This window comes from Anser anser, assembly GCF_964211835.1.
Source record: "Anser anser genome assembly, chromosome: 13".
In the NCBI taxonomy this organism is placed as follows: domain Eukaryota; kingdom Metazoa; phylum Chordata; class Aves; order Anseriformes; family Anatidae; genus Anser; species Anser anser.
The window spans coordinates 4,839,791-4,865,147 of record NC_139734.1 but is presented as its reverse complement, the minus strand read 5'-3'; the positions used below and the strand labels follow the sequence as shown (position 1 = coordinate 4,865,147).

The 25,357-nt window shown below is 40.5% G+C and overlaps 1 protein-coding gene across 1 annotated transcript in view; it reads left to right on the top strand.

Moving 5' to 3' along the window:
- The window catches only part of COL4A6 (collagen type IV alpha 6 chain), a 130,967-nt gene that overhangs the window by 36,699 nt on the left and 68,911 nt on the right, over positions 1-25,357 (top strand). Inside the window, exon 4 of the mRNA XM_083797341.1 lies at positions 9,082-9,165. Within this exon, the coding sequence (XP_083653467.1) occupies positions 9,082-9,165 (84 nt within the window). The remainder of the gene's footprint in view (positions 1-9,081; positions 9,166-25,357) is intronic.

Below are 25,357 nucleotides of genomic sequence, written 5' to 3'. Positions count from 1 at the left end.
AATCACAGTGGACATGTTCCAGCTTACCTTCTGGTACATGTTTTGCTGCTAAGCATTATGTGCCCTTCCTTGACATTTTGGTGCAAATTTTCCTTCTGTAGTATTTTACTTGTTAGATATTTACAAGATGAAGGAGCTGAGTCAGATGCAGGATGTGCTCGTCCACTGACCAGCTGTATCTGGAATGAAGGCAAAGGTAAGGCAATGTATAATTCTGCGTAAGGAGTTCACCTCAGTTATGTAAACCTATGGACAAACATTTTAGATGAAATTGTTGGAGTTACTCATTATTTTACTTATTTCTGTTGTGGTCAAATGAAAAGTTTTTTGTGTTCAAAACCTCACTGAATATCATTTGGGAAAAAAAAATGTCTTCAGTGACTGACTTCTCATGCAACAGAACTACGTAGGTGTTGAGTACAGAAAAGCAGGCTTGAAAATCTGAGTAGTTGGTGCATAGGTCAAGCAATGCCCTTACAAAATATACTGCAGGACTTATCCTCCCCTTCAAAGAAAGGGGATTGACAGGGGAATGGTTAGGTTCATAGGGACTTTGCAGAAAACTCTATGGGCTTGTAACTGGGATTTCTTTTTCAAAGTGAAACGTTATATTGCTCGCAAGTGCTCTACAGTTGTTGAAATTTGTGCTACCATTTTGGCAAGTGGTAAGAAGAAATAGTTTTAAAGAAGGCTCTACAAGATACGAGGTAATTTGAGAGCGTGCTATCTACATTGGGACTTTTTCAGCTACAACTCTGGAAGCTTCAGCTACTTAGAGATAAAACTGAGTGGTTTGGGGGGGTGGAATCACATTTTTTCCACCACACTGCTGTCTGTAAATTAAAAGGAATCACAAGTAGAAGGGTTGGTTGAATCATCTGGTACCTTCAGTCCATGGATGGAGGAATGTAACTGCTTGTGAAGGTTTGTTTCCAAGCCACATGCAAACCTCTAAAGTTGTGTGCAATCCTTTGCGTATCACAGGAACATTTAAGGATAAAGTGAGTTGTCTAAAAGCAGGTTGTTTGATGGGAGAGTGCACATTCCTCTGCTGGGAGGTTGTGTGTGTGTTTTTTCTAAGAACTGCTTTTAGCCAACTTGCTAGTGTTGCTTATAAAGGCTTATTTAGTTCCTGGTGGTGTCTGTCATACATGTACACTGCACAACATGTATTAATCATAAGGCCCACCTCCTTCAGCTACATCGATATTTCTTTTAATATCCAACTATATGCTAGCAAGGGTTTCGGTGTCCTAAATGTTGACCTGTTTAGCAACTTTAGTACAATAAATATCTTCACTGATGGCAATATGTGTTGGATTTAGCTGGGGGTTGTGGCAGAGGGTTGTGTGAGGCTAATGAAGCTGTTGGGCAGGTACAAACTTGGTAAATAGCTGTGCTAAATACTATCAATAACAGATTGGAATCTTTAGGCTCCATAGCTTAGAGCTCTGTGTAGTTCCAGAACCAGGGCAATGGGTTTTCTTTCTTCATTTGGCTTGTGCCCAGCCTTGATAGAAAGTAATATAAAGAAAGCAAATTCTTTGCCAGTAGAATTTCTTAAGCTTTGTGCTGCAGCAATATATGAATGTACTTCTAAAATCCACTTTCATGCAAGTTCCTCATCAACTCCATGCAAATGGTTGAATTTGGGGATGCATAAACAATATCAATGGATAGTTTCTATTTAAATGGAAACAGCAAGCTGGCTGTGCCTTTCTTTTTCGAGGATCTCTGACAGATCTGGAAATGTTCTCAGTGTGGATGAAGTTGTTAAAGAAATTAGGGTAGTGTACAATGTGTTATGGTACTTGTCATAATATTGAGGATTTGGAAATCAGCGCTTTCATCATGAGTGTTGCTCACTGCTCTTGAATATGAAATGGCTGGGCCAGTGTTCTTAGCACTCAGGTGGCTGCTGGAATATCTGGGGGATGCTCAGAGCCTAACAGCTGCCAGTGCCACTAAATGACTTCAGTGAATAAAAAAATCTGCGAGTTCTATCCTCAGACTGCAGCCAACTGATGAAAAATTCACGTTTCCTCAAAAAAAAGTGGGTCAGTTGTTCAAGGATTGTTCAAAAGACACGTTGTTCAAAAGACGTCAGGTCATTTTTGCTGTCTGTATAAAGCTGAGGAATTGACCTTGAACACTCATTTTATTACATTTTCAATCTCATTTTCAGTGTGGCAGCACTCCTGTCTCACTGGCAGGGCTAGATGCAGGGTGTGGATATGGGATGGAATTCGATTGAGTCTGAATTTATTGCTGGTTTCTCTAGGCCAGGATTTCCTCCAAGTTTTGTAACCTCGTGTGCCACTTGAATTGGAGGAGGGTTGGTTTCTATTAGAAACTATCAGTTAGTCTCAGCTGCCAGTTTAGATGTTTGCCAGCTCTATGAAATGAATGAAAATGTTTGAGGAAATTGGTTTACTGAAGAAATCGGTGAACCCTGAAATGAATTAGTATCTTAGCTACAAATTCACATTTAATAGCTGCGTTTGAAAGGCCTTTTGTGCAGTAAGAGATAAGCTTGTGGCTTTGTGTTGTGTCCTTGCTCATGTAGGCTGTAAATAAACTGTCTGGTTTTAACTACGTGCTCATTGACTGGTAGGGTATTCAGAAAAAAGTACGTACTGCTTTGTGTAATCCTATCAACAAAGCTGGAAAACCTGAGGACAGAGCAGTACAGAACCAGGTCTGAATCAGTTTACATAAAAAAAAAAAAAAAACACAACAAAGTGACATTCCTACTGTTGTCATATTTGGGGGCCATTCGCTTATGTGGGACTGCAAGAAGAGTGGTACCTGGGTGAGAGAAGGGCTTGCTGTCTGGCTTTACGTGTGGTTTGTGTGTTAGTATTGAAACCGTACCAATTCTTACTTTTCAATGTGGTTTTTCATATATTTTTAATCTTGTTAGTGAATGAAAAATGTTTTACACGGTTTTACAACCTCCATTGGAAGGGATTACCAGCTCATAGATCTGTCTCTTGCCTTTGTAGCTGGAAGGCTGCTGCTCCCTGCTTACATATTTTTCTCCTACATATATTCCTGGAAGCATATACACACTTGCTCTTGTGCCTCTCCTGTCCCTTCGTCTAACTGGTGGGTATAACCTAACCCAGCGTTCAGCCCCTGACAGTCACTGTGGTGCCATTTTACATACTCCTACCACAAGCAGCTTTCTGCTGACATACCTTTTCAGTTACTGGCAGGCAGAGGTGTAAAATGCTCCAAAGCAGCAGGGTGGTCTCCAGAACATTGTTTAGGTAAGGTACGCTCACTTCTGACGCTCACCTTTCCGATGAATGTATGGATGGCACTTGCGTCACCTCCACGTCTTCATTTTGCTGGTCCAAATGAACCATGCTCTGTAGCAGGAAGGAACAGATCTTAGACCACACGTTTATCATCTGAGGGATTTTCAAGCTTTGTGCCTGTACTGAGTTCATCCTTCTTGAAAGTGACACAACTGTGCACTGTATTCCAGCTAAAATTCTACTCGTGTGCCTACAGCATCATTAATACCTCTGTAGTTACTTTTTCTCTGTGTGTGTACAGCTCTGGGGCAGTGCTGTGATGTGTGGCCTGAAAAAGATGAGTTCCAGGGATGTGTCAGATGAGTTTTTTTGCTCAGAGGCTTGTATCCTTCTGTCCTTTGGTAGTTACTCAGGATTTTATCTTTGTCTGCTGCTTCCCATTGATTACATACCCCTCAATCTGACCAAAACTCCTGTCAGCAGTTCCTAGGCTTGACCTGGCTCTTTGTACTATTAAAAATAAATAAATCACAAAACAATGTGAGCAGACAGGCAAGTCAAGGTTTGGGGCATCTCACTAAGAAAAAAGTTGAAATGAGTTCAAACACTTGATATTCTTAATGGGAAAAATGTGTCTGTATTTATCTGATGTTTTGCTGACATGATTAATAGTATTTTCACCTGTTCAGTGTTTCAGTACCAAACAAACCCTAGCAACTGTTCTCCTACAATCTAACTGGCAAGTCTGTTGGTTTATTTCTGCTCTATGACACCTCGTGTGTTAGGAAGAATTACTGAATCTGTTTGCTGCATGACGTTACGCTCTTTGCTGGGTCACACTGCCATTTCTGACTGCAGATGTTGCTGCAGTTCCTGGTTTATCATTTTCTTTTGCCAAGGGTTTTTAGTTTTGAAAAATTTGTTTCAAATCGCTAAGGCAACTTCTCTTTAACACACGCACAGCAAAGTGGAACCTGACTGATTTCCAAGAAAGGAGTTAACCATGTGGATAAGTGTTTTCAGAGCTGGGCTCTAAATTCTGTAATATAACTAGAAGAATAATAGAAAAAAATGTTATAAAGGGTTTAATTATTTAAAGCCATGGAAGCTAAAAAGGGTAAGGTTAACAGAGCAACGTTACTTAGCGCATGAAGTAAACAGAGATATTATGTTTTGCTAGTTTTTTTACTCTGACATTTTACCAGGGTGTCCGAATGTCTGGTCCTGTAAATATAATTTCCTTATTAGTCATCAACAGATAAGAGGGTCCTGAACTTTGTGAAAAAAATGTTTATTTGCAGGTTCCAGAAGCTTTCGTTGTGCTTCATTTCCAGCTTGTGATTGTGCAGTTTGTCAGGATTTTGATCTTGACCAGAGTAGTCCTTAACTGGCGCTTGGAAGTCACTGGAAATAAGAAAGAAGGGGAAAGAAGTTTTAAGGCCAAATAGTGCCCAGCTCCCACATCTGAGCTGTGCCTCGTGGAAGCCTCTCACTGAGGTCCTGTGTTAGTGGTTTCCTCCCACCTGTGCTGCAGGTACAGCTTGCTTTGGAGCTGCAAACAAGGCCTTCGGTACCATTTGCAGTTATTCTGTGGTCCTGTGGGTTGCTAGAGAAGAGCTGGAAGGAACGGGAGCCTGGGGCACCTCCGAGGGCATCACAGCTGTTAGGTTTCTTTACTGGCTTTGGCTCGGCTCCAGGACGTGCTGAAGCCCATGGAAAGATTCAGACAGCGCTCCATCTGAATGAACCAACGGTGCAGAAATGCCTGGCGGAGGGACACCAGGGGCGGGAGAGGAAGGTTGTGTGCATACTGACTCCTGTTTCTGATGGCCTTTTAAAAATATCTTTTTGCTCCTGTCAATGTTTCTTAGTGTTTTTTCCTACATTGAAGCACTAGTGGTACTTACATGAGCCTGCAAGAACTCAGTGAAAATCAGTATGTGTGTTACTCCATTTATATTGCAGCTATTTACATCTCAGAAACTGCTTTTTGTTATCATGTTTTATGTTTTTTTTGTAGGTTTTCTGTTTAAAAATCCTTGATCTACTTCTAGCCAATGAAATTAACGATTTAATTAATTTGTTATAACTGGTGGTGCTTACCACTGTTAACAAACATCTTCATTTCTTTACTTCTGAAATACATCTCCGAATACATGCCGTCAATACGAGTTCCCCCTGAACAAGTATTAAGGGCGCGTGCTTACACATTCAGATTCCTATCTGTAAATGTTTGCATAACCTATGCATTTGTACATTTGAATGGAAAAATGTATTGAAGCTTTTCAGAAGACATCACTGTACTCCAGAATGTTATAAGTAGCCTTTAGCCTTGTATACATAACTATTATGCACATGGCTGTTTGCTATTTAAGTAGTCCTGGAGTGTCTGATGTCAGCTCCTTCCTTTAAATAAAATCCTTGGGACATGTAACACCTGGGTTAGAGCCAACTGGCTTTGGTTTGCTTCCTTCCCAAATGCTTTCATTCATAAATGAGCAAAATGACTCCTCGTGTGATGAAAAGGAATCTCTAGGATTGTGAACACAATTTTATAAAAAGTATGGCCGTATTTTCGTTTTTCTTTAATAAACCTCAGTGAGACTTTGATCCAGCTCCCAATAAAATCGACGGAACGATTTCTTCTGACTTCGGTGGGCATTTGTCTTGGACCGTGTGCGCTAACCACAGCAATGGGGAGTGGCGCGAGCAGCGGGCACGGAAAGAGTCTGTGAATTTTGTCCAGTTCTCTGCCAGTGGGAAGGACCCGATTGCCGCCAGAGATGAGAGATTTCTGACTTCTGCCAACATGAGTTTCAGTGCTCGAAGAGGGCAACTGTCACGTGGCAGTGACCGTGGAGGAATCCAGACCTGCACTGAAGTAGTGTTTCTCTTCCATACCATGCTCCTGGGAGGAAAGCACAATTAACAGAACCTTAGGGCCTGAAGGCTTGTGGAAATGGCTGTTGGAACAAAGAACGATCTGGGAAGAAAAAATAATTGGAAGCCAAAATCTTTGAAGAAATTAAGGCTGAGTTGAATAAGCATTTGGAAAGGCATAATCTAATTCCCTGGAGGCATGAAGCTATCTGTAGACTGAGTGAATGTAAGGTTAAGTGTCAGGAGAAGAGGTATACATTGGTGTGCAATGAGTCCAGATTTCCACGGCAAAGTATGCACATAATCATGCCTGAAGTTGTCCTGGTGCACTTCCCTCTTGGGTCTTAGAATCAGATCCTAAACTCTCGGTAATGCTTGTTGTTGTAAGTGACCTCTCAGAGGTGTGTCTGTTACAACAGGGACCAGTTTTTATGGACATTGCAGACTCAAATTCTTGCTGTTCATTCCTTGTCTGTGCAGGCAGCTTGGAGATGCTCTCACTGCCTATCCTCTAGATGCAATATTTTTTTATTTTTTGGTAACCATTACTGCATTAAGCTTACTTTTATTTCCTGCCGCCAAGGGTCAGAACTGTCTGCAGTGCACTGTGTTATGGTGACTCTCGCAATTTATCACTCTGCTCAAGTATTGCTTTAGGTGCTACCATATGGTATTGATGAATAGTCCAAAAGCCCTAGTGGGGCTTCATCTAAACAAGTCTGTGAAAATACTGTTTGCTTGGGTTTTTGTTTTTTGCCCACCTGATGCCTTTTTAGAATTGCTTGAAGGTGGTTATGACTGCTTTGCAGCAAGAGGTAAAGCTCCCTTCAGGCTAGGGAAATATGGGAGGTTGGATTTAAGGTTTTGTATAATCTCTGTTCATTCTACACTGCCTTAAGAACAGAGGGTTTTAGTTTAGCAAAATGATGTGAACATCAGTGTGTAAACTAATAACATTTACTTCTAGCAGGAAAATTATCAGACTAGTCACTTTCTTTGAGAAAGCTGACATAAAGAAGTTCAAAGGTGCACAAGAAAGTTGCATGTCTTGCCTTTCATTTTTCACGTTTCTCACTCGACAGATGTCAGGAAACCTTAAAGGCTTTAAAAATATTTTCTGTGAATGCTTTCAGGAAGGAAATGTTCAATTCCAGTCAAAACTTGTTTCAGCACTTAGCTTGGTCACCTTGAGAAGTTAAATCCCAATTTCATTCAGACTTTCCAAACCCAGTGACTGTACCTGAGCACATTTGATGCTGAAAGACACTTCCCTTAGAGAAGGATGTTCTTCCTGCTTGCATTTGTGTCCCAGGACTGTGACGGAGTTGTACAGGCATACTGCTGTTACGGAGCATTGCAGGGCTTCTGGCAGCCCTGTATTTTGAGCCCATTGAGCATGGCAGGGAATAGGTCAAACTCTAAGCTGATGTAGTTGGCTTTCATCTCTGGCCTAATGTTAGCTACTGATATAGGAACCTCAACTTTATATAAATATTGTAATTATTTTTGAAATAACTAGCACCAGTGTGGCTAGTTCAGAATACAATTTAAGATAAAATCCAGATCCGTGGCGGTTTGAAAGTGCAGTAGGCATGGTGTCCCTCCGGTGTAAGTTCATCCCTGGAGAGATGACGCTTGTTATTATCCTTTCTTGTTCTTTGGTTAGTCTTTCCACAACCTTCATGTAAATCCACCTCCACAGCAAAATATGCATTTAGGATTGTTGTGGTTTAACCCGGCTGGCAGCTAAACACCACACAGCCGTTCGCTCATCCTCCCCCCTCCCTCTCTGGGATGGGGGAGAGAAACGGGAAAGTGAAGCCTGTGAGTTGAGATAAAGACAGTTTATTAAGACAGGAATATAATAACAACAATAATAATAATAGTGATAATGATAATAGTATTAATAATAATAATGCGTAAGAAACAAGTGATGCACAATGCAATTGCTCACCACCTGCTGACCGATGCCCAGCCTATCCACGAGCAGCCGGCCCCCCACCCCGGCCAGCCACCCCTATATATTGTTTAGCATGACGTCAGATGGTATGGAATACCCCTTTGGCCAGTTTGGGTCAGCTGTCCTGGGTCTGTCCCCTCCCAGCTCCTGCTGCACCCCCAGCCTGCTCGCTGGCAGGACAGAGCGAGAAGCTGAAAAGTCCTTGGCCTGGTGTAAACACTGCTCTGCAACAATTAAAACATCAGCATGTTATCAGCGCTCTTCTCATCCTAATCCAAAACATAGCACCCTACCAGCTACTAGGAGGAAAAATTAACTCTGTCCTAACTGGAACCAGGACAAGGATCAAGGGCAAAAAGCGCATGTCTGTGTTAACAAGGGAGGAAATAAGAGCAGACCTAGCTCTTCTTCTAGACCCGTTATTACAAACACCATCTTCTCTCACCTGCTGGTTTCTCTATACCTGTGGTTCAGGCTGCAGCTGCTTACTGACAGAAACGTGTAAGGGTCACAGTGTTATTTCTGTCTTGGTATTTCTCGTGATGTAGAGGTATTTAGGAATGTAGGATGGCTGAGGTGCAAGTTCTAATTAATGAGTATGATCATAATCTAATTAGCGTGCTGAATATTGCCAACATTGTGTAGTTTTCTGGATTTTGGTAGCCCTAGAAAACACACATCACCCTGCAGAATAGCACCAGCTCCTGTCAATTTACTTGTCCTCTAAGTATTACCAAAAAAATTTTTTTTGGTGTATTTGATGATTCTGAAAATGATCCAATCACAGAGATTTGCTAATTCTGAAAATGAACCAATTACAGCAAAGTTAAAATGTGATTACATTTTGCCATTTATTTCCCAATAAATTCACATGACAAATGCAACATGGGTAGAAAGGCTTGAAACTTGAGCAAATTAATTGAAGATCTTCAACAGACAAATAGTTATACCATCAAATTGCCTTTTTTCTTTTAACAGGGTGGAAAGAAGTCTTACACTGGGCCATGTGGGGGCCGTGACTGCAGCACTGGGTGCAAATGTTTTCCAGAGAAGGGCGCAAGGGTAAGTTTGTTTTCATTAATACAGCAATTTCTTGTGTCCCTCACCAATTTGGGGGGGGGGGAGGGAGAAGGGGAGCGTGAACGAGAACCAAGTTAATACGTGTAATTCCCAATCTAATGACCTCATAAAACCAGAGAAGTGAAGAAGACCAGCTGCATTTCTAATGTTCCTGGCCAAGATTTCAAAATCTCTTCTGAAAGCTTTACAAATTGTTAGCTTTGCAACAGCTCTTTAATGGGATCTCATTTCTTTATGTGATCTGAGCCCTAGTTTAAAAAAAAGTCAGACTTTTTAAAGCAGATTACAACAATTGAAAAGGAAAATCTAAGTACTGTGGGTTTCCAGTACAGATTTTACTCTTTCTTTTTTTTTTTTTTTTTTAACTGTAATAGCTTCTGTTAGTTTGTTGAAGTGTTTTTGACTTCAGTAGTTGCTTGTGAAGAAACAGTAACTCTGAATGTAAGTGCTTCCCTTTGAGGGAAGAGCACCTCTCTTTGAGGTCTGCATTTGAAGTGATCAAATGTTTAAGCAAGATTTCTCTAAGACTGCTTAATTTCTTTTGTTCCTGTGAAAGGGTCATAACCTTTATGTTAATGCAGCTGGCTACTTGCAGGCTTAGGGTAATGCAGAGCTGCTGACTTCACTTTACCTTAAATTACAGTGTTAGTTTTTATCCATACAGTATCTACTTAATAATTTCTCGTAAGCTCTCTGAAATGTTTTAGGATGTATCAAAATGAATCTGATAGATTTTGCTTACAGAGATGAGAAAAGGAAAGATCTGCATTGCAGGTACCTGAAGAATTAATTTGGAAGGGTTTAAGTTGGGGGGAAATACCATTTGTCTTGGTCAATGGTAATAAAATTATTTTTGTTATTCTTACTGAAAACATATGATGTGTTCATTCTGTCATGTAAGAAAAAAATCCTTGCATGTATTGTTTATTTATAGAACAGGAATAAGGTAAAAATAGGAGTAACAATATATCAGTTCACTGAAGTGATCAACTTTCCAGTATTTCAATTCATTGTTCAGTATGTCATTAATATTTCAGTAATAATTTCTAGCTATTTATTTCAGATGAATGTGTCGGATTCATACCATAATACAATGGGTTTTCTGTTCATTTTAAAGGTATTTCTTCAACTCTCAGTTCCTCCATTTAATTTCTGAAGCAAAGCTTATAATGTGAAAATGATGTATTTTGCAGCTGTTACCCCACTTGAGAACTTAATAAAATCATTAGCTCTCCTAAAATAATATGATGCTAGCAGGTTGGAAATAATTTATTTCTTTATTGAAAAGTTGTCCTCTGAGACCAAAAACAAACAAAAAAAAAAAAAAAGGAAAAGAAATTAAGTCTTAAACATTAGCAATCCTGATTTTTTTTCATGTGTATTTCAGTGACGCAGTATGGGTAAACTCCAGACATCACTTTCTAGGACTGAGCTTAGGAAAATGTAGTTACATAGAAATGAACCTAAGCAGGTGCTTAAATGCTTCACTAATTGCAGACAGACTTGAGCGTGAATTCTTAATTGATAACTGATGATATGTTTGCTCTGGAAGGATAAAAATTCTTTCAAATCATCATGTGGTGCAAACATGCCTAAACAAATAAGTGAAAGAACTTTGCAAGGAAATTCTCAACCTAAAATATGGGCTAAAGCCAATTACTCAACACCTTACGTGATTAGGTGCGGTAAGGCACAAGCCTGGTTTGGTTCTGGAGCAGAATATCCTCTAAATGCTTTGACCTTTGGATAGCAATGAGCATCATCCTTCTGTCTCTTTATATTGCTGGGGTTCAACGTGATTGTTTGAACTGGCCACAATGCTGTTGACCTTGCTGTTTGAGCTCTTGGGATCTCTTTTGTTAAGATGTCACAAAGATTTCAGTCTGTTTTCATTGCTGACCTGAGAACTCATTTGGCTTTTAGCTTGTTTCTTACATGACCTGTATCGATAGGCATTTTCAGTCCTTTAAACATATGTTTCATCCTACTGAGGCCTGTCTGTGGAGTAAATTGTCTGCTAGAAGTGGTAATCAGTCCCTTTTACAACACTGCTTCCATCAAGCCATACCAAGCCCTGCTGACACCTTCTTGGACATCTGCAGACAGCTGCTGGAGTCCTGCCATGCCAGAAGACAGGGAGGTGACTGGCTGAACTGGGAAAGGGGTTGGTGTGATTCTCTATCCTACAGCACTGCTTGTTTCTTGGAGGAGACCATACAGCCGGAGGCTAATTCCTTGGCTTCCTGCCTAGCTTCTCCTCCACTGCTGCAAGACCTCTGAGTTCAGGACAGGCAAGTAGGAGACGGGACTCTGCCAATGCCCAGAATCCTTTTTTTAGTTTAAAAAAAAAAAAGTTTCAGCTGTCAAGCTGTCAATTTACACAACTAACTAGACCAGAGTAAAGCTAAGCTTTATTTTTAAAAGGAAGGAATAACTAAAATGCACAATAAAAATGACGATAAGCTGACACCTCAATGGAAACAATATTGGCAATGTCCTTAAATGTCCTCTTCCTTGGAAGTACTGCTGATCAGATCAGGCTGTGATGAACTTGTTTCTGAACAGATACTTAAAAAAAAATATTTAGGCAAGAAAAATGACAGAAATGTCCAAGTCCTGCTGTCAGGTGAGTTAGGTACTTCTCATGAGATGGGATATAGGCATGTAGAAACCCCTCATCTCCATGTTCTTGTTTTGCTGTAGACTGTTAATGCAAGTACAAGATACTTGTTTTCATTTTTCTAACCCCCTCATCTTTAAGATAGAGCTTGGAAGACATCTAATCTCTATAAAGGGAGTCGTCTCTCTGTGAAATGGGATGGGATTCTTTTTAGAAGGAAGAGTGGCTCAGTGTTTGCCTAGCACCCTGTTGGGGAGTTCTGCTATCAGAGAGGTAAGGTACACCTGCAAGAGCAAAATTTCGTTTGTGTTAGTTGTCCCTGTGGCTTGCATTAACTTGGAAAAGCCATAATGGTAGCTGATACGCATTTTAGGCTGTTTAATAATGTTTCATGTAGTATGTCAAAGCCCACATGAGAATAAATCAGTTATTGAACCATCCTTCATCTTAGCCGGTGATTCAGAATTGGTCCTTGTATCCAATGACAATCTGATGAAAGCCTGGCTCTGTGTAATTTGGGCCACGTTGTGGCCTCTTTTTATCAGTTCCTATTCGGTAAAGATTCATCGGTTACAGTACAGTGATTGTACAGGAATCTACTTCTTGGTGAAGAGATGTCAACTTCTCTGAAAGGCCCCATCTAGGACCTCCTCTGGAAGTTCTCTTGGAGGTCAAATGAAAAGATTAAACTGAGTTTGTGGCTCTCACCATTTAAGTTCACAAGAAGATATCCAGTTGATTCCCCTTAGCATGTTCATTTGAGGCAGTGAGAGAAGCTAGCTTGCATGTGACGTAACAGTTTTAAGAGTAAATGTAAGAGCAGGAGAAGCCCACCAAACTGATTTTGGCTGGTTATAAATCTAAGAACTTAGGATGTGGTTGTTTCAGTTCCTTTAAACTGCATTATTAGAACTTAGGCTGACTTTTAATATGAAATCTAACATAATGTTGTAAAAAGTACCAAGTAGCATCACAGAGATTGAGAAGCCTGCACTACAGCTGGAGTCTCTAGAGGAAAGTGTGGGGTTTCTAAATCTGTGTCCCTACTCTCATTTTTCTGGCCAGCTGAGATGCCAGCTATCAACTAGTACAACCTGGCAATTTTAAAAGAAAGTCCGCTTTGACAGTGGAGGTACCCAAATGTGTGTGCATGCAGTCTTTTGGAAAGGGAGGCAGTCTGAACACAAACTTACGTTTATTAAACCCATTTCTGCATATTTTTACATGCAATCCTTCTGTTTCAGAGCAATAGTTGATGGGTACAAAAGGAAAGGTGGAAAAAGCAACTATATTAAATTATAATGGAAGTGAGGAAGTGTAAATCCTGATGCTCAGAGGGCTGGAACCCTCCAAGACAGGCTGAGAGTGCTGGGGATGTTCAGTCTGGAGAAGAGAAGGCTCCAGGGAGACCTCATTACAGCCTTTCAGTACGTAAAGGGGGGTTATAAAAAAGATTGAGGGCAACTTTTTACAGTGGCAAATAGTGATAGGACAAGGGAGAACAGTTTTAAACTAAAAGGGGACATTTAGGTTAGATATTAAGAGGAAATTATTTACTCTCAGGGTGGCAAGGCACTGAACAGGCTGCCCAGAGAAGCTGTGGATACCCCATCCCTGGCAGTGCCCAAGGCCAGGCAGGATGGGGCTTTGGGCAGCCTGGGCTGGTGGGAGGTGTCCCTGCCCATGGCAGGGAGCTAGAACTGGGTGATCTTTAAGGTCCCTTCCAACACAAGCCATTCTATGCTTGTTTATAATAAAAGGCTGGATTTCTAAAATATATAGTCCTATTGCAGGTGAGTAACCTACAGCTAGAAGACTTGTGGGACTGTCAGGAGAAATTAATGTTAAAAAACAAAACAAACAAAAATTTCATTCCCCTTTCTCACTGTTTGATCCATAGTTTACAGGTAGGGACGATGCCCTTTGAAAACTTCGTTCTGTATTGATAACTATCTTGGTAAGCAGTGCTCTGCAGATAAGTCAGCAGTAACAGGAGGACGTTTTTCCCAGTTCGCAATTTCAGGAATGGTAGACAGCCTGCACCATTTCATCTCTGCAGCTCATTTTGCATTAGTTTATGATAGTGCTGGCTTTTTTGTTTTCATATGCTGTCATCTACTTTCAAACACTTACAAAGATAAAGTAGCAGCCAGAGTCCTCATTGCAAGTAGACCTTCTCTTGTTGCCCATTCACTTATCATGGAATTTAAAACAGTATTAGGATTTGTTTTAAACTGTACTCAACGTGTGCTGGAGCTCTTCAGCTGATACTAATCTTTCATTTTTTGATTCAAAGTCCTGTCCTCACCTCTCCCTCCAAAAGAAGAATTTCAAGGAAAAAATATTTGGAAATTATTTCAAAAGCTCCCCAAATTGATCAGCAGAGATGGCATCCCAGGCAGCTTTTATAGCTTGGAATTACTGTACAATGGGAGAGCTTGGTGTTTCCAATTATATTATTTTTTATATTTATATTATTTTATATATTTTATTTAAATTATTTTTTGGTGTCATATGTTGTCATGTCAAATAATTCATTTCTTATGCATTGTGTGTTCTCGAAAGCCCATAAAATGTAATACGATCAATTACAAAAATATTCATGGTATCTACATGATCTTTCATGTCCACACAGGAAAAAATCCACACAGAACCTATTTCTAGCTATTGATGTGGTGGAAAAGGAGTGTGTCTTTAGGATGAGATGGTACTGAGAACATGACTGACACTTTACGCTAAATCTTGTCTGGTCACATGAAGTAAAGAACTGCTGCTGTGCATCATGCCTTGGAGCTCATCTCCTGGCCTAGCCTCACTCAAAAGAAATCCTGTTCATGGATTCCTGCACAGTAAGTAGGAAAAATTGAATAAGATGGAGAGATTTTTCTCAGAAAATGCAGTCATAATGTGAGTTAAAGGCTAGTATACCCAGAGATATATGCGAGTCCACAGGTTCTCTGAAATTGATAGTAAGTGTAGCGCAGATTGTGTGGACAGTCAAAGAGTTTCCAATAGAATTATTGCAAATCAAACAGTCTGAAAATGATAGCTCCCCACTGTCCAGGTACTGAACAGCATAACCTGAGGTCATATCTCTGGATGATTTAATGTAATTGTTGTCTAGTATAAGCTAATGTCGCATTGGCAAGAGATCTTAGAATAATGTTTGTCTGGAACTAATCCCTTCAACTTAATACAGGGTGCACAAAGTGTCTCTCTTGTGATAATTAGTTGAAGATTAGTTGACGTTTCTTTGCTATGAAATTGTGATAATTACAACTTGTATTTTTTGAATAATATTTGCTGAATTCGGCTTTGGCTGATTAAACACTCTAATTGGAGCAGTTTAGGGATTTTCTGATGAAACATGATTTCTTTGGAAATGTCAGCTCAACAAGAGTTTTTTTTTTTCACAAGTGTTTTACGTAAACATGTTTGCTGGAGATAAAATTCTGTTAAGCCATTGGTTCCAACTTCTTTGTTTTTTCTGTCTGATTTCCTTCTATCAGGCTTGCCAAACATTTCAGGACGTAGTGATGCCATTTCAGTATCTGTGGGCTGCCGGTTGGCTCACCGTACCAATTAGAATTGAAGCAGGCTTTGAGATGTTGACATTTCCTTCAAACCAGCAGTGACATGATATGTCCAGCTCTACATTTATCTTAGTGTACTAACTGGAGTTAATCAGCATAGTAGAGTTTAGTGCTGGGATCACCATATAGTTATTTTGGAAGATCTTTTCACACTCAAGATAAGGAGGGATTATTGCGCTATAGTAGAAGTTCTTGAGAAATGTTGGCCATTTGACAGTGATCATACTTGCTAGTTATTGTAATATGCTTAAGCTTGGTCAAGCAAGACAATATACAGTGGCAAATGCTACTGAATTCATATACAAGATGATGGACTCAGTTCTCTAGTTAGTGTGAGCTCAGAAAAGGAGGTTAGATCAATCAGGTGGGAAGGAAATGCTGCTTTATTCTAGATTGAGTTCTTCGTCATCCAGATTAAACTGATATGTGAAGCCTGAATTTCTCTGCTTGTTACCTACATGCAAGTATTTCTCTCCAGGATCATTCCTCTTTAGGATAAGTACAGCCAGCTATTATTTCCTGCTGCAAAAGAATCCAAAAGTTTGGAGCAGGCTATGTGTATGTTTCGTAAAAACCAAAGACAGTGGTCTCCAGGCTTCTGCAACTGTTATTGTCTGTTCTTTCTTTCCAGTTGCATTGTAGATAACCTGCACTCCAACTTTGTTAAAATCCTGTGTCCAGACCTCAGGAGTTTGGATCTGGTAGACTGTGCTAGGTCTCAATATTCAAACTATAATCCCCTTTCTGACGGGTGCCTGGAAGTACTGCCTATAATGTAGTTCTGGCCTCCTTCTCTCTGTTTCATCTGTTTGTGTCATTTTATTGTCCTTCACTTGTATCTGAAGAGGAAAGATCTTGGACTTTTGCATATGTCTGCTTCATGTAAGAGTCTCCACCATGCCTTTCCAATTTCTCTCCATTCCACATCCTTTCTATACCAGTTGACTGTGTAAAGCCTTAGATTGAACTCTAAGGCGGACAGAATGTGCACAGCAGCTTAGGGTGCAAGGCTGCTGTCTACCAAGGCTTCTGAGCACCAGCAGTCATCCAGAAGGCAGACCCTTCACCTTCAGATGTGAAAGAGAGCTGGATTTTGTTTTAAATTGTCTCGATGTGTTTGACGATATTGCAGTACTTTCACCCCTAGTAAATATGGGTCATGGAATTTATGCAAATGACGACACATTGCTGTTCAAATCCCCTTCTGGGTAAGCAACTAAAGCACCATCATTGGATTTGGGAAGAGGATTATCTATAAAGTTAAAAAACGTTGGCCATCTGTTCTCTGTTGTTAAATTTTGGCAATATTTTGAGAGAAAATGAGGTAACAGTTAAGTCAACCAACTTATGTACCAGCTGCTTTTTTAACAACTGCCAAGAATTTTTTTTTGAAGTAATAAAGCTAACTTTGCCAAGTGCGGCATTAAGCAATTATTGTACATATCCTCCTGACCCAACCTAAACACACTGAGCCTAGTCCTCTGATGAGAACCACATCATATACTAAACCAACATGGATAAAGCAGGTCTCATTGCATCTGAAAGTATCCCTTGTGCAATGGGTATCAAGACTAAACCTGCTTGTATGTACAGTCCAATGTCATTTCACATAACTGTGAGTACATTTGTAAGGACTTTTCAAGGGGACAAGCCTTATCTTATCTTACTTAGTAGTCTTAAAATTCGGTGCTGGTGTACAACTGTATTTAAGCAAGTTACCAAGAGAGTCTCAGGTAGCCACTTAGATGATTTGTTTTGCAGTTGGGCTGAAAGGATTTGTGTGCTAAATGAGGCAAAATATATTCTAGGAAACATATCCCATTAAGAAGCTTTGCACAGCTTTGGAAGCTAACCAGAAACCATGGCATTGCGGTGTCACCAGGGTGGCTGAGGTGACTCTGTGACCTGAAACTGTTTCTAAATCTGTCTGCAAGGGCAGCGCATTTTGTAATTGTGCTGGGGGCCTGTGTTTACTTATGAAGTCAACCAGAACATGGGTCTTCAAACTGTGCTCCATAGAGTACTTCCAGATGGCTTGGAGAATCCCAGCAAAGAGGGATCTGTCACTGTCCAAGCAATAGTTGTAACTAGGATTCTTGTTTTTTGTTTTTTGTTTTTTTTTTTTTTCCTTTCCTATGGTTTTGGAGCATTTAAAAACTTTGCTGCTGCGTCCTACAGTGCTGCGAGATGTCCTAGCTTGAGAAGATATGGAGTCTCACTCCACTGGGTGAATGAGTTTTCTATTTCTCCTTTCTAGTCTAAAAAAAATCTCTGCTTTTCTCAGAGCTTCTCAAAAGTGAGGTGTTACTGCTATGGATTTAAACTGAGCTGTTCCTGAGTACTGAAAGGTACGTAGTCAGCTGCTGGCTGAGTCAGACTGCTCTGCCATGTACTGTGGTGTGTCCTCCTCCTCGGAAGAAATAGGAAACTGATTCTCTCTGTTCTGATGCAGGTGCTGTGAGCTGAGGGTGCAGGCATGTTACCCTAGGAATAAATGCTTTGTAATTTCTTTTTTATTATACCATCTGCCATGGCTACCATTGGTGATCTGGATGGGTAGAGTCTTGTTCCCCTTGAGGTCAGTGCTGTCGCTCCCTCTGATTTCATTTCATGTATAAAGGCAGATCAGAAAACAGAACCAGATGAGCCTTCTCCCTCTCTCCATGGAGCCTTGCCTTGGCTGGACTTCTGTTCCAGTGTTGTATCTTCCTCTAAGACCCCTTTCTCTAAGCCCAATAATAACAGTTTCTTGTACTACAGATTTGCTCCAGATGGACAAACCAGAGAGTTCAACAACAGTCTCCCTAGTAAGCACCTCTGCTTCTTAGGTATTGGAGCAAAAAAACATCCACACACCCAATTGTTTTCCTTTATAAAAATTATCAAGTCTTCCATGGCTATGAAACGAAGTGTTTGATGAATCTGTGATGTTTTAGTTTGCATATAACTTCCTAGAACAGGGTGAACATTGTCCTGGTTCCAGTTAGGACAGAGTTAAGTAGCTCATAGTAGCTGGTAGGGTGCTATGTTTTGGATTAGGATGAGAAGAGCGCTGATAACATGCTGATGTTTTAATTGTTGCAGAGCAGTGTTTACACCAGGCCAAGGACTTTTCGGCTTCTTGCTCTGTCCTGCCAGCGAGCAGGCTGGGGGTGCAGCAGGAGCTGGGAGGGGACAGACCCAGGACAGCTGACCCAAACTGGCCAAAGGGGTATTCCATACCATCTGACGTCATGCTAAACAATATATAGGGGTGGCTGGCCGGGGTGGGGGGGCCGGCTGCTCGGGAATAGGCTGGGCATCGGTCAGCGGGTGGTGAGCAATTGCATTGTGCATCACTTGTTTTCTTACACATTATTATTGTTAATACTATTACCATTATCACTATTATTATTATTATTGTTATTATTATTTTCCTGTCTTAATAAACCGTCTTTATCTCAACTCACAGGCTTCACTTTCCCGTTTCTCTCCCCCCATCCCAGAGAGGGAGGGGGGAGGGTGAGCGAACGGCTGTGTGGTGTTTAGCTGCCAGCCGGGTTAAACCACAACAACATTGATGCTTCAGTTTCTCTCATTCACTGGTATTTTCACATAAAGAGCTGTAAATGTTCCTAAAGTTGTTTTCTATCAGCCACTTCACCTAGCAGTCAGAAAACAAATAATAATTCCTGTAGAAAGAGAAACTCTCCAATATCCTGCCAAAGACAGGAAAAGCAAATGTTAACATGAGCCTCAAAAACTTAGGAACTCTAGTTGGGCCTTTGCTTAAGTAAGGCTGTAGAATTTTGTCTGATGTTTCCTGCAACAATGTCTTGGTTGAAAAGAGACGATTAGTGCCCTCTTAGATCTGCAAAGTCACACAGGACTTTGCCTTTCCTCTCTAAGCAATTAACAGACAAGAAGAGCCATTATCCTGCCTCAAAATTACCCAGTTGGCATTGTCTTCCATCCCATTCTATGTCATTCGTGTATAGGCTTTGCCACTGAGACTGTGTCCCAGCAGTCTTCCTCCAGGTTAACTTCTCTTTAAGACCCCATTTTCTTCCTACTTCTCTCACCCTGTCCCAAAATTGCCCATCGTCTAACTGTGATTGTTTCTGCATATTTGGTCCTATACATGGTACTAATTATTTTTAAGCTCCTTAAAACAAGAAGAGGTACCCTCTGCAGAACCAAGAGCCTTTGTTAAAGAGTTTCTGTTGGCAGGAAATGAAAGGTAGGACAGATTTTCATTGTGTTCACTCGAGTAAGTTAGCATATCAGGAACGGAGTTATCACAGAACCAATCTGTGAGCAAGGCCCAGTTCTAGGAGATTTGGCTGACAGTCAGGGTAGGAGTTCGATTCATGAGCCAGGAAAACAGCCGACAGCAGGGATTACTACAAAGCAAACTTAATTAAGCAATAGATAGGCAGGAAGTACGCCAGTCGTGGAGCCTGCAGCCAGATAGAGCAAACAATGAAGATGGTTAACCAGGCAAAACTGTGTTTGTAGTGGTAAAAGAGGCTATAGTGCCAATTAGTTGGAAGTAAAGCCAAATCCATGGGTCCCCCAGGCTAGCTGTCCCCTTTTCTGGGAAAAATGTGCAGTGTTTTTGGTGTGAATCACAGCCTTTCCTGAATGGGAAACCACACATCTCATAAAATAGGAGAACATCCTGATGCATCTCAGCTTTCTATGGTGACTGAGGCTGGAAAACTGTTCGGAGGTAGTTTCTTTGCTTCTGAAGAGAAAAGGACGTGTATCTATAGTTTAAAAATAAATAAATAAATCGATAGTACCTGTGAAATAGCTGTAGGTTAATGCTTCTTTTTAACTCTGGTATATAATACCTCATGTGCCTTTAATGGAGATCAACAGACATTCTCCAAGCTTGGAAAAGGTAATAAAAGAAGAAGAAAAAGCAACAACAAAAGGAATGGAAGTCTGAATCACAACCCTGTTTATGCTTTATTGGTGGAAAAGAGTTTATTTCAAACATGAGTTTTTATTGCTTAGAATTGTCTGGGTTCTGATTATTACCTGATCCTGCTGATGACACAATCTGTCTGGTAGGTTTCAAACAAAAGATGACTTCCTCAAAAAGGAATTTTGTCTGGGAGTAGGAAGGAATTATTCTAAGATCATGGAAAAATGCGAGGGAACCATTTGCCAGTCATCTGAGAAGTGAAAAGTCAGTGATTTGGGGAAATGAATAGGAAGAACCTAAAATTTTGTCTATGATTGATCTTCATCGACATTACAAAGTATTCTTAGAACAAATGCAAGATTGGTATAAATCTTGCATTTGATAGGCAAGGAGAAAGGGGAGAAGGTATTTCCTTGTATACCAAGAATGTGAATGCTTGGTGGTGTCCAGGAAGAAGTCAAGGACTGACTTTCTAAATATTTGATGGTGAAGAAAATGAAACAAAGGAGAGAAGCAGGGATTGTTATTGCAACAGACATCTCACATAGGAGATCTAACCAAAAAGAAAAGGGATTAGTGGCTTTATTTTGGACTAAAAAGGGGGCATTCAAATAACCGAACACAGTGGGAGTAGGAGATAATAAAGAGTGTACAGGATACAAAATGGTCTGGCTGTGAATCTGGATATAAGTTATATAAAAACATCTAGAAAATGATGGAGCATGTAACCCTTAGGAAAGATGAGAGAGCAGTGGGCAGGATGGTGTGTTCTGAGCTTGTACAAAGGAATGAGATGTAGCACGATGGAGGGGAAAAATTGCGGTTTCTAAAAGATGCTGTATGAAAGACTTCAGAGTTTAAGTATGATAAAACTGAGAAACCAGTATAACAAGAAGGAGGAGCATCAATTTTCCCTCCACCTTATTCTCTAAAAGTAAGAGGAAAAATTCAAGTGTTTGCTACTCTCTTCCTTTTAGGCTGTTCTTTAGGGGCGTTTAAGCCGTTGCTGTCTAATATGTCGTAAATCCATTAGGTAGTTGTGAAAATGTGCTTGTTCTATCTCATGTTAAGCTCGCTTTATGGGTGACATTTCACACTGACCTCCTGTGAGATTGCCAACACAGAAAACTTGGAGGTAAGGCCAGGACTATAACAAGAAGGGGATGTCTGGGTCGTACCATTTTAGTGCTCTGAAGAGCAGCCTAGATGTACTTGTCCTTTTTAATAGTGGGTGATTTTGAAATTATTATTATTTTTTTTTAATCAGTAGAGCATTGCCAAAAGTAATAAACAAAAAGTCCAAGTAATTTTAAAAATATCTGTTTTTAATCCACGTTAAATACAGTACAAACAATGCACAACTTTGAAGGACTATTAAAAAAAAATCTATAGTTGTCTTTTAAAGCTTGTAATTTTTTGAATGATCAAAGAAAGATCCCAAATAAAATCACTCAACATGTGCTGAATCCTCAGTGAACAGTAAATGAATTTCTTAGCATCCAGTTACAGAGCCGTGGGTGATGCAACTGTGCTTAGTTTTGTCTTCCAAAGTTCTGTAATGCTGTTATCTTTTGAGATCTCGCAAATTTGTGTGCACATCCATGTATATGCAATACTGTGCTGGAAAAGTCTAACTGAACTTGTTCTGCTTTTTAGCTGAGCTGTGTCCTTTCCGCCTGCTCCTGAAGCTGGAGTACGTGTTAGCACAGCAGCAATTCTGCTTCAACACCACATGAATTCTGCTCACATCTCTATTACCAGACCAGCAGCATAAGTCTGCCTGTGCAGCTCAGCATTTCATTCTCCTGGCAGATTCCAAAAATACAAGCAGAAGTTCTGAATGAGGAAAAAAGAAATAACAAAGGCATCAGCCAGGGCATTCTTACCATAGGTACATTTAATGTAAACTGCTACAGTTAAGGAAATAGATTTTGGTGAAAAAAGAACTGTAAACAGTTTCTATATATGCAGAGCCTGAGTTCTGCAAGGCAGTCACTTTTTATTGCATATTTTCAGGTTGCACCTGTGTGTTAGACATGATGGATATAGGTTACAGAGCCAAGGAGGTGTCTTGGATCTGAGAGTCCTGTCCCCTGTGTTTGCAAGCTTCATCAACAGCCCTGTTCAGTAACGTCGTTTTCTTTGTTTATCATAAATATGTTGGTGTTTGTTTTTTTTTTTTTTTTTTTAACTTGAACTTGTAACTGAAGCGATGGCTTGTTTGGACTGATGAACAATGAAAGAAATCACTGTCAGAAATGCAGAAGTTATACTTCTGGGAGATGCACAGCATAACAGGTCCCGGTTATTGGGAGCAGCGCAGTAATGCTCAGCCTCAGCCCTTCCTGTGTATCACGGCGCAGGCTTATCAGTAAGTTTTTTTCATTGGAAACACAGTTTACTGTACTTCCACAAGTACGTTGAGGACAGCTTGCCTTGTCATTGTGAAATCACGCTTTGTGAATAGCTGGGATATAAAACAGCGTATTTGTATGTGAGAAATATAGGTAATAGGTATTTGCTAGCAAATCTTTAAACAGATTTTTTTTTGGTCTGTGTGAAGCTTGATTTCCTTTGATACTTACTGATTGCGCTGACCATTTTGAATACTGACGTGATGTTGTTGTGCCCTTTCTTTTATTGTGTTGCCTAATGACTGAGGATCCCAGCTGAGATGGGGAAGTCCTGCAGGGCAGGGCAATTGCAAACGTACAGTAGGAGACGGTTAGTGCTCCAGAGACCTTTCATTCTGAGAATTACTTAGTTGTGTTTTCTCGAGTTTCAGTCAAGAATCTTTACTTACCCAACTGTATTTTCAGGAAAGCAGGTATCTTTATAGAAAACCTTTTGACATCAACTACCAGAAGCTTGCCACTCTGTTTTCACAGGTCTCATCTTAAGAAATAGTTTATGTATTCCTCTGAAATATATTTACTCTCCCAATTTGGAGCCATGTGAAAGACAAAATAGCAAAAGTCATTGTTCTTGCCTCATTTTAATTAGGGCACGTCTTCCTAACAGTACAAAATGTTTTTGGAGGCTATCAGCCTCTGGAATATCCCTAGCAGTTGAAGTATAATCCAGCCTGTCTCACAGCAAATTCAAAAGAAATAAATAAAGTCTGCATGCAAAATTGAAGCAGCAGGTGGTCATTCCCTGTATAACTCCAGCTGCACTTGAGCTGTAAATCCAAAAGCATTACAAAACCAGCAGCAGGACACCCGTTGGTTCCCTGTAGGCTTGGTCAGTGTTCCTGGGACATTAAAGGAAATTTTCCTAAGATTTAACGTTTTCTCTTGAAACAATAAATGACATACGTAAGTGTTATCTCCAGATTTTTTCCAGAGCGGTGAAGTAACTAAACTTCCTTGTTTTTCTAACATAAGAGACTAAAACCTGAACTAATCTATTCTAACCATCCCCTTCTCTTTATCAGTCGGAATGTGTGTTAACTCCTGAGAACATTTGGCTAAATCACAGTTCTGCTTACAGCAGCTTTATTTGTGCACAGCCTGACAGAAAGCAGGCAGGGTTTTCTTCACAGTGTTAACGTAGCTGATGTATTCTGCATTTTTTCCCTCCTCGCTCATGTCAGGTGTATTACATTTAGGTGTCTTTAGACTTATTTCATCTGATAACATCATATCTGCCTTATGCAGTGCCTTGGCTTTCTGCATGTTTTTATTGTTACCGATGTTAGGAACTCTTTGCTATACTGAAGGAGGCCAGGAACTTCATTTTCAAGCCTTTAAAGCAAATTGCTTTCAGGCTTCTAAGAATGTCTGCTCACGCAGCTATTTATGTGGGCCATTTTATGTGAATTTCAGATAAGAGAAACATGGCCTGGTATATTTTTTTTCACACGTGCTTAACAGAAGCTGTGCACATGCTACATGTGATGTTGGCAGGATGTTACAGCTGAAGGAAGTACACTTCTGGAAACCCAATCTCCTTTGCAAAATAAAGATTTTATTTTGGAAGTGATGATTGTGGCCATGCTGGGTAGATGTGGCACTTGAGAGCAGTGTCCGTCAGCCTTCACTGAGCTCCAGTCCAGGGCAGTGCCCTTGGAGGAGGTGCCCTTGGAGGAGGTCTCAGGAACTGTTCTGTGAGCTGCCTGCTGGAAACACACACAGGTTCCCAGGGTTGAACTTCTCATCAGCACACGCGTGCACACACATGGGACACTTTTCTCCCTATGAAGAGACTGTGTAGACATACTCTACCCTCCTTTCTGCCCCTGTGTTATTTAATATTTTTTGTGAATCCGTTCAGTGCACGAATAATAATTCACAAAGTAGAAATAAATGAAATACAGGTGCATGTCTGTGGGTACATATGGGACACTTAAGGCAGTGTGTTACGTGGTGTTGTATATGGACAATCTACTCATTTTCAGCCAGGCTAGCAGAAAGTGTGCTGGCCCTCTAATGAGGTTGTGGTTTCTTTGCTGTTAAAGAAAATGTGTAAAAATCTTCTGTGATAATGATTTTCCACTAAGCTGGTGGAAGAGAGGCCACTTGCAACTAGAATGCCCTTTAGAGGTTATCCCTGGCATCTTCCCATTCCTGGGGTTCATCTCCATGTCTTTGAGGGGTCATGACATGAGTGTGCTGAGAAGTGTAAACAACTTACTCTGCTTATTCCATCGCTAGGGCATGACATCTTTCTGTAACATTGACACGGCCTCTCAGTAGTCACTTGTTTTCATCACTCAAATTGAGTGGAAGAATAAAACTCTCAATCTCTTTCAAAATATCAATATGGCATGACGCTTGACATGGCCACAGGAAAACAGGAAAGTATCATCTGCTCATTAGCCTACCATCTCAGCCTCCATCTCTGACAGCAAAACCTTACGCTTCTTGATTTCACTCCTGACTTCGCAAAGGATTTTGATTACTTACAAGAGGTGAAGATTTTCTATTCAGGAGATGGACATACAGGAATGGGCTGGGAAAAGGTAGGAACATGGTTGTGGTTTTTTTTTCCTGTCCTACAGTATCACCATGTAGTTTGTCCTAGAGAAGGAAACAAGCTATGTGTCCC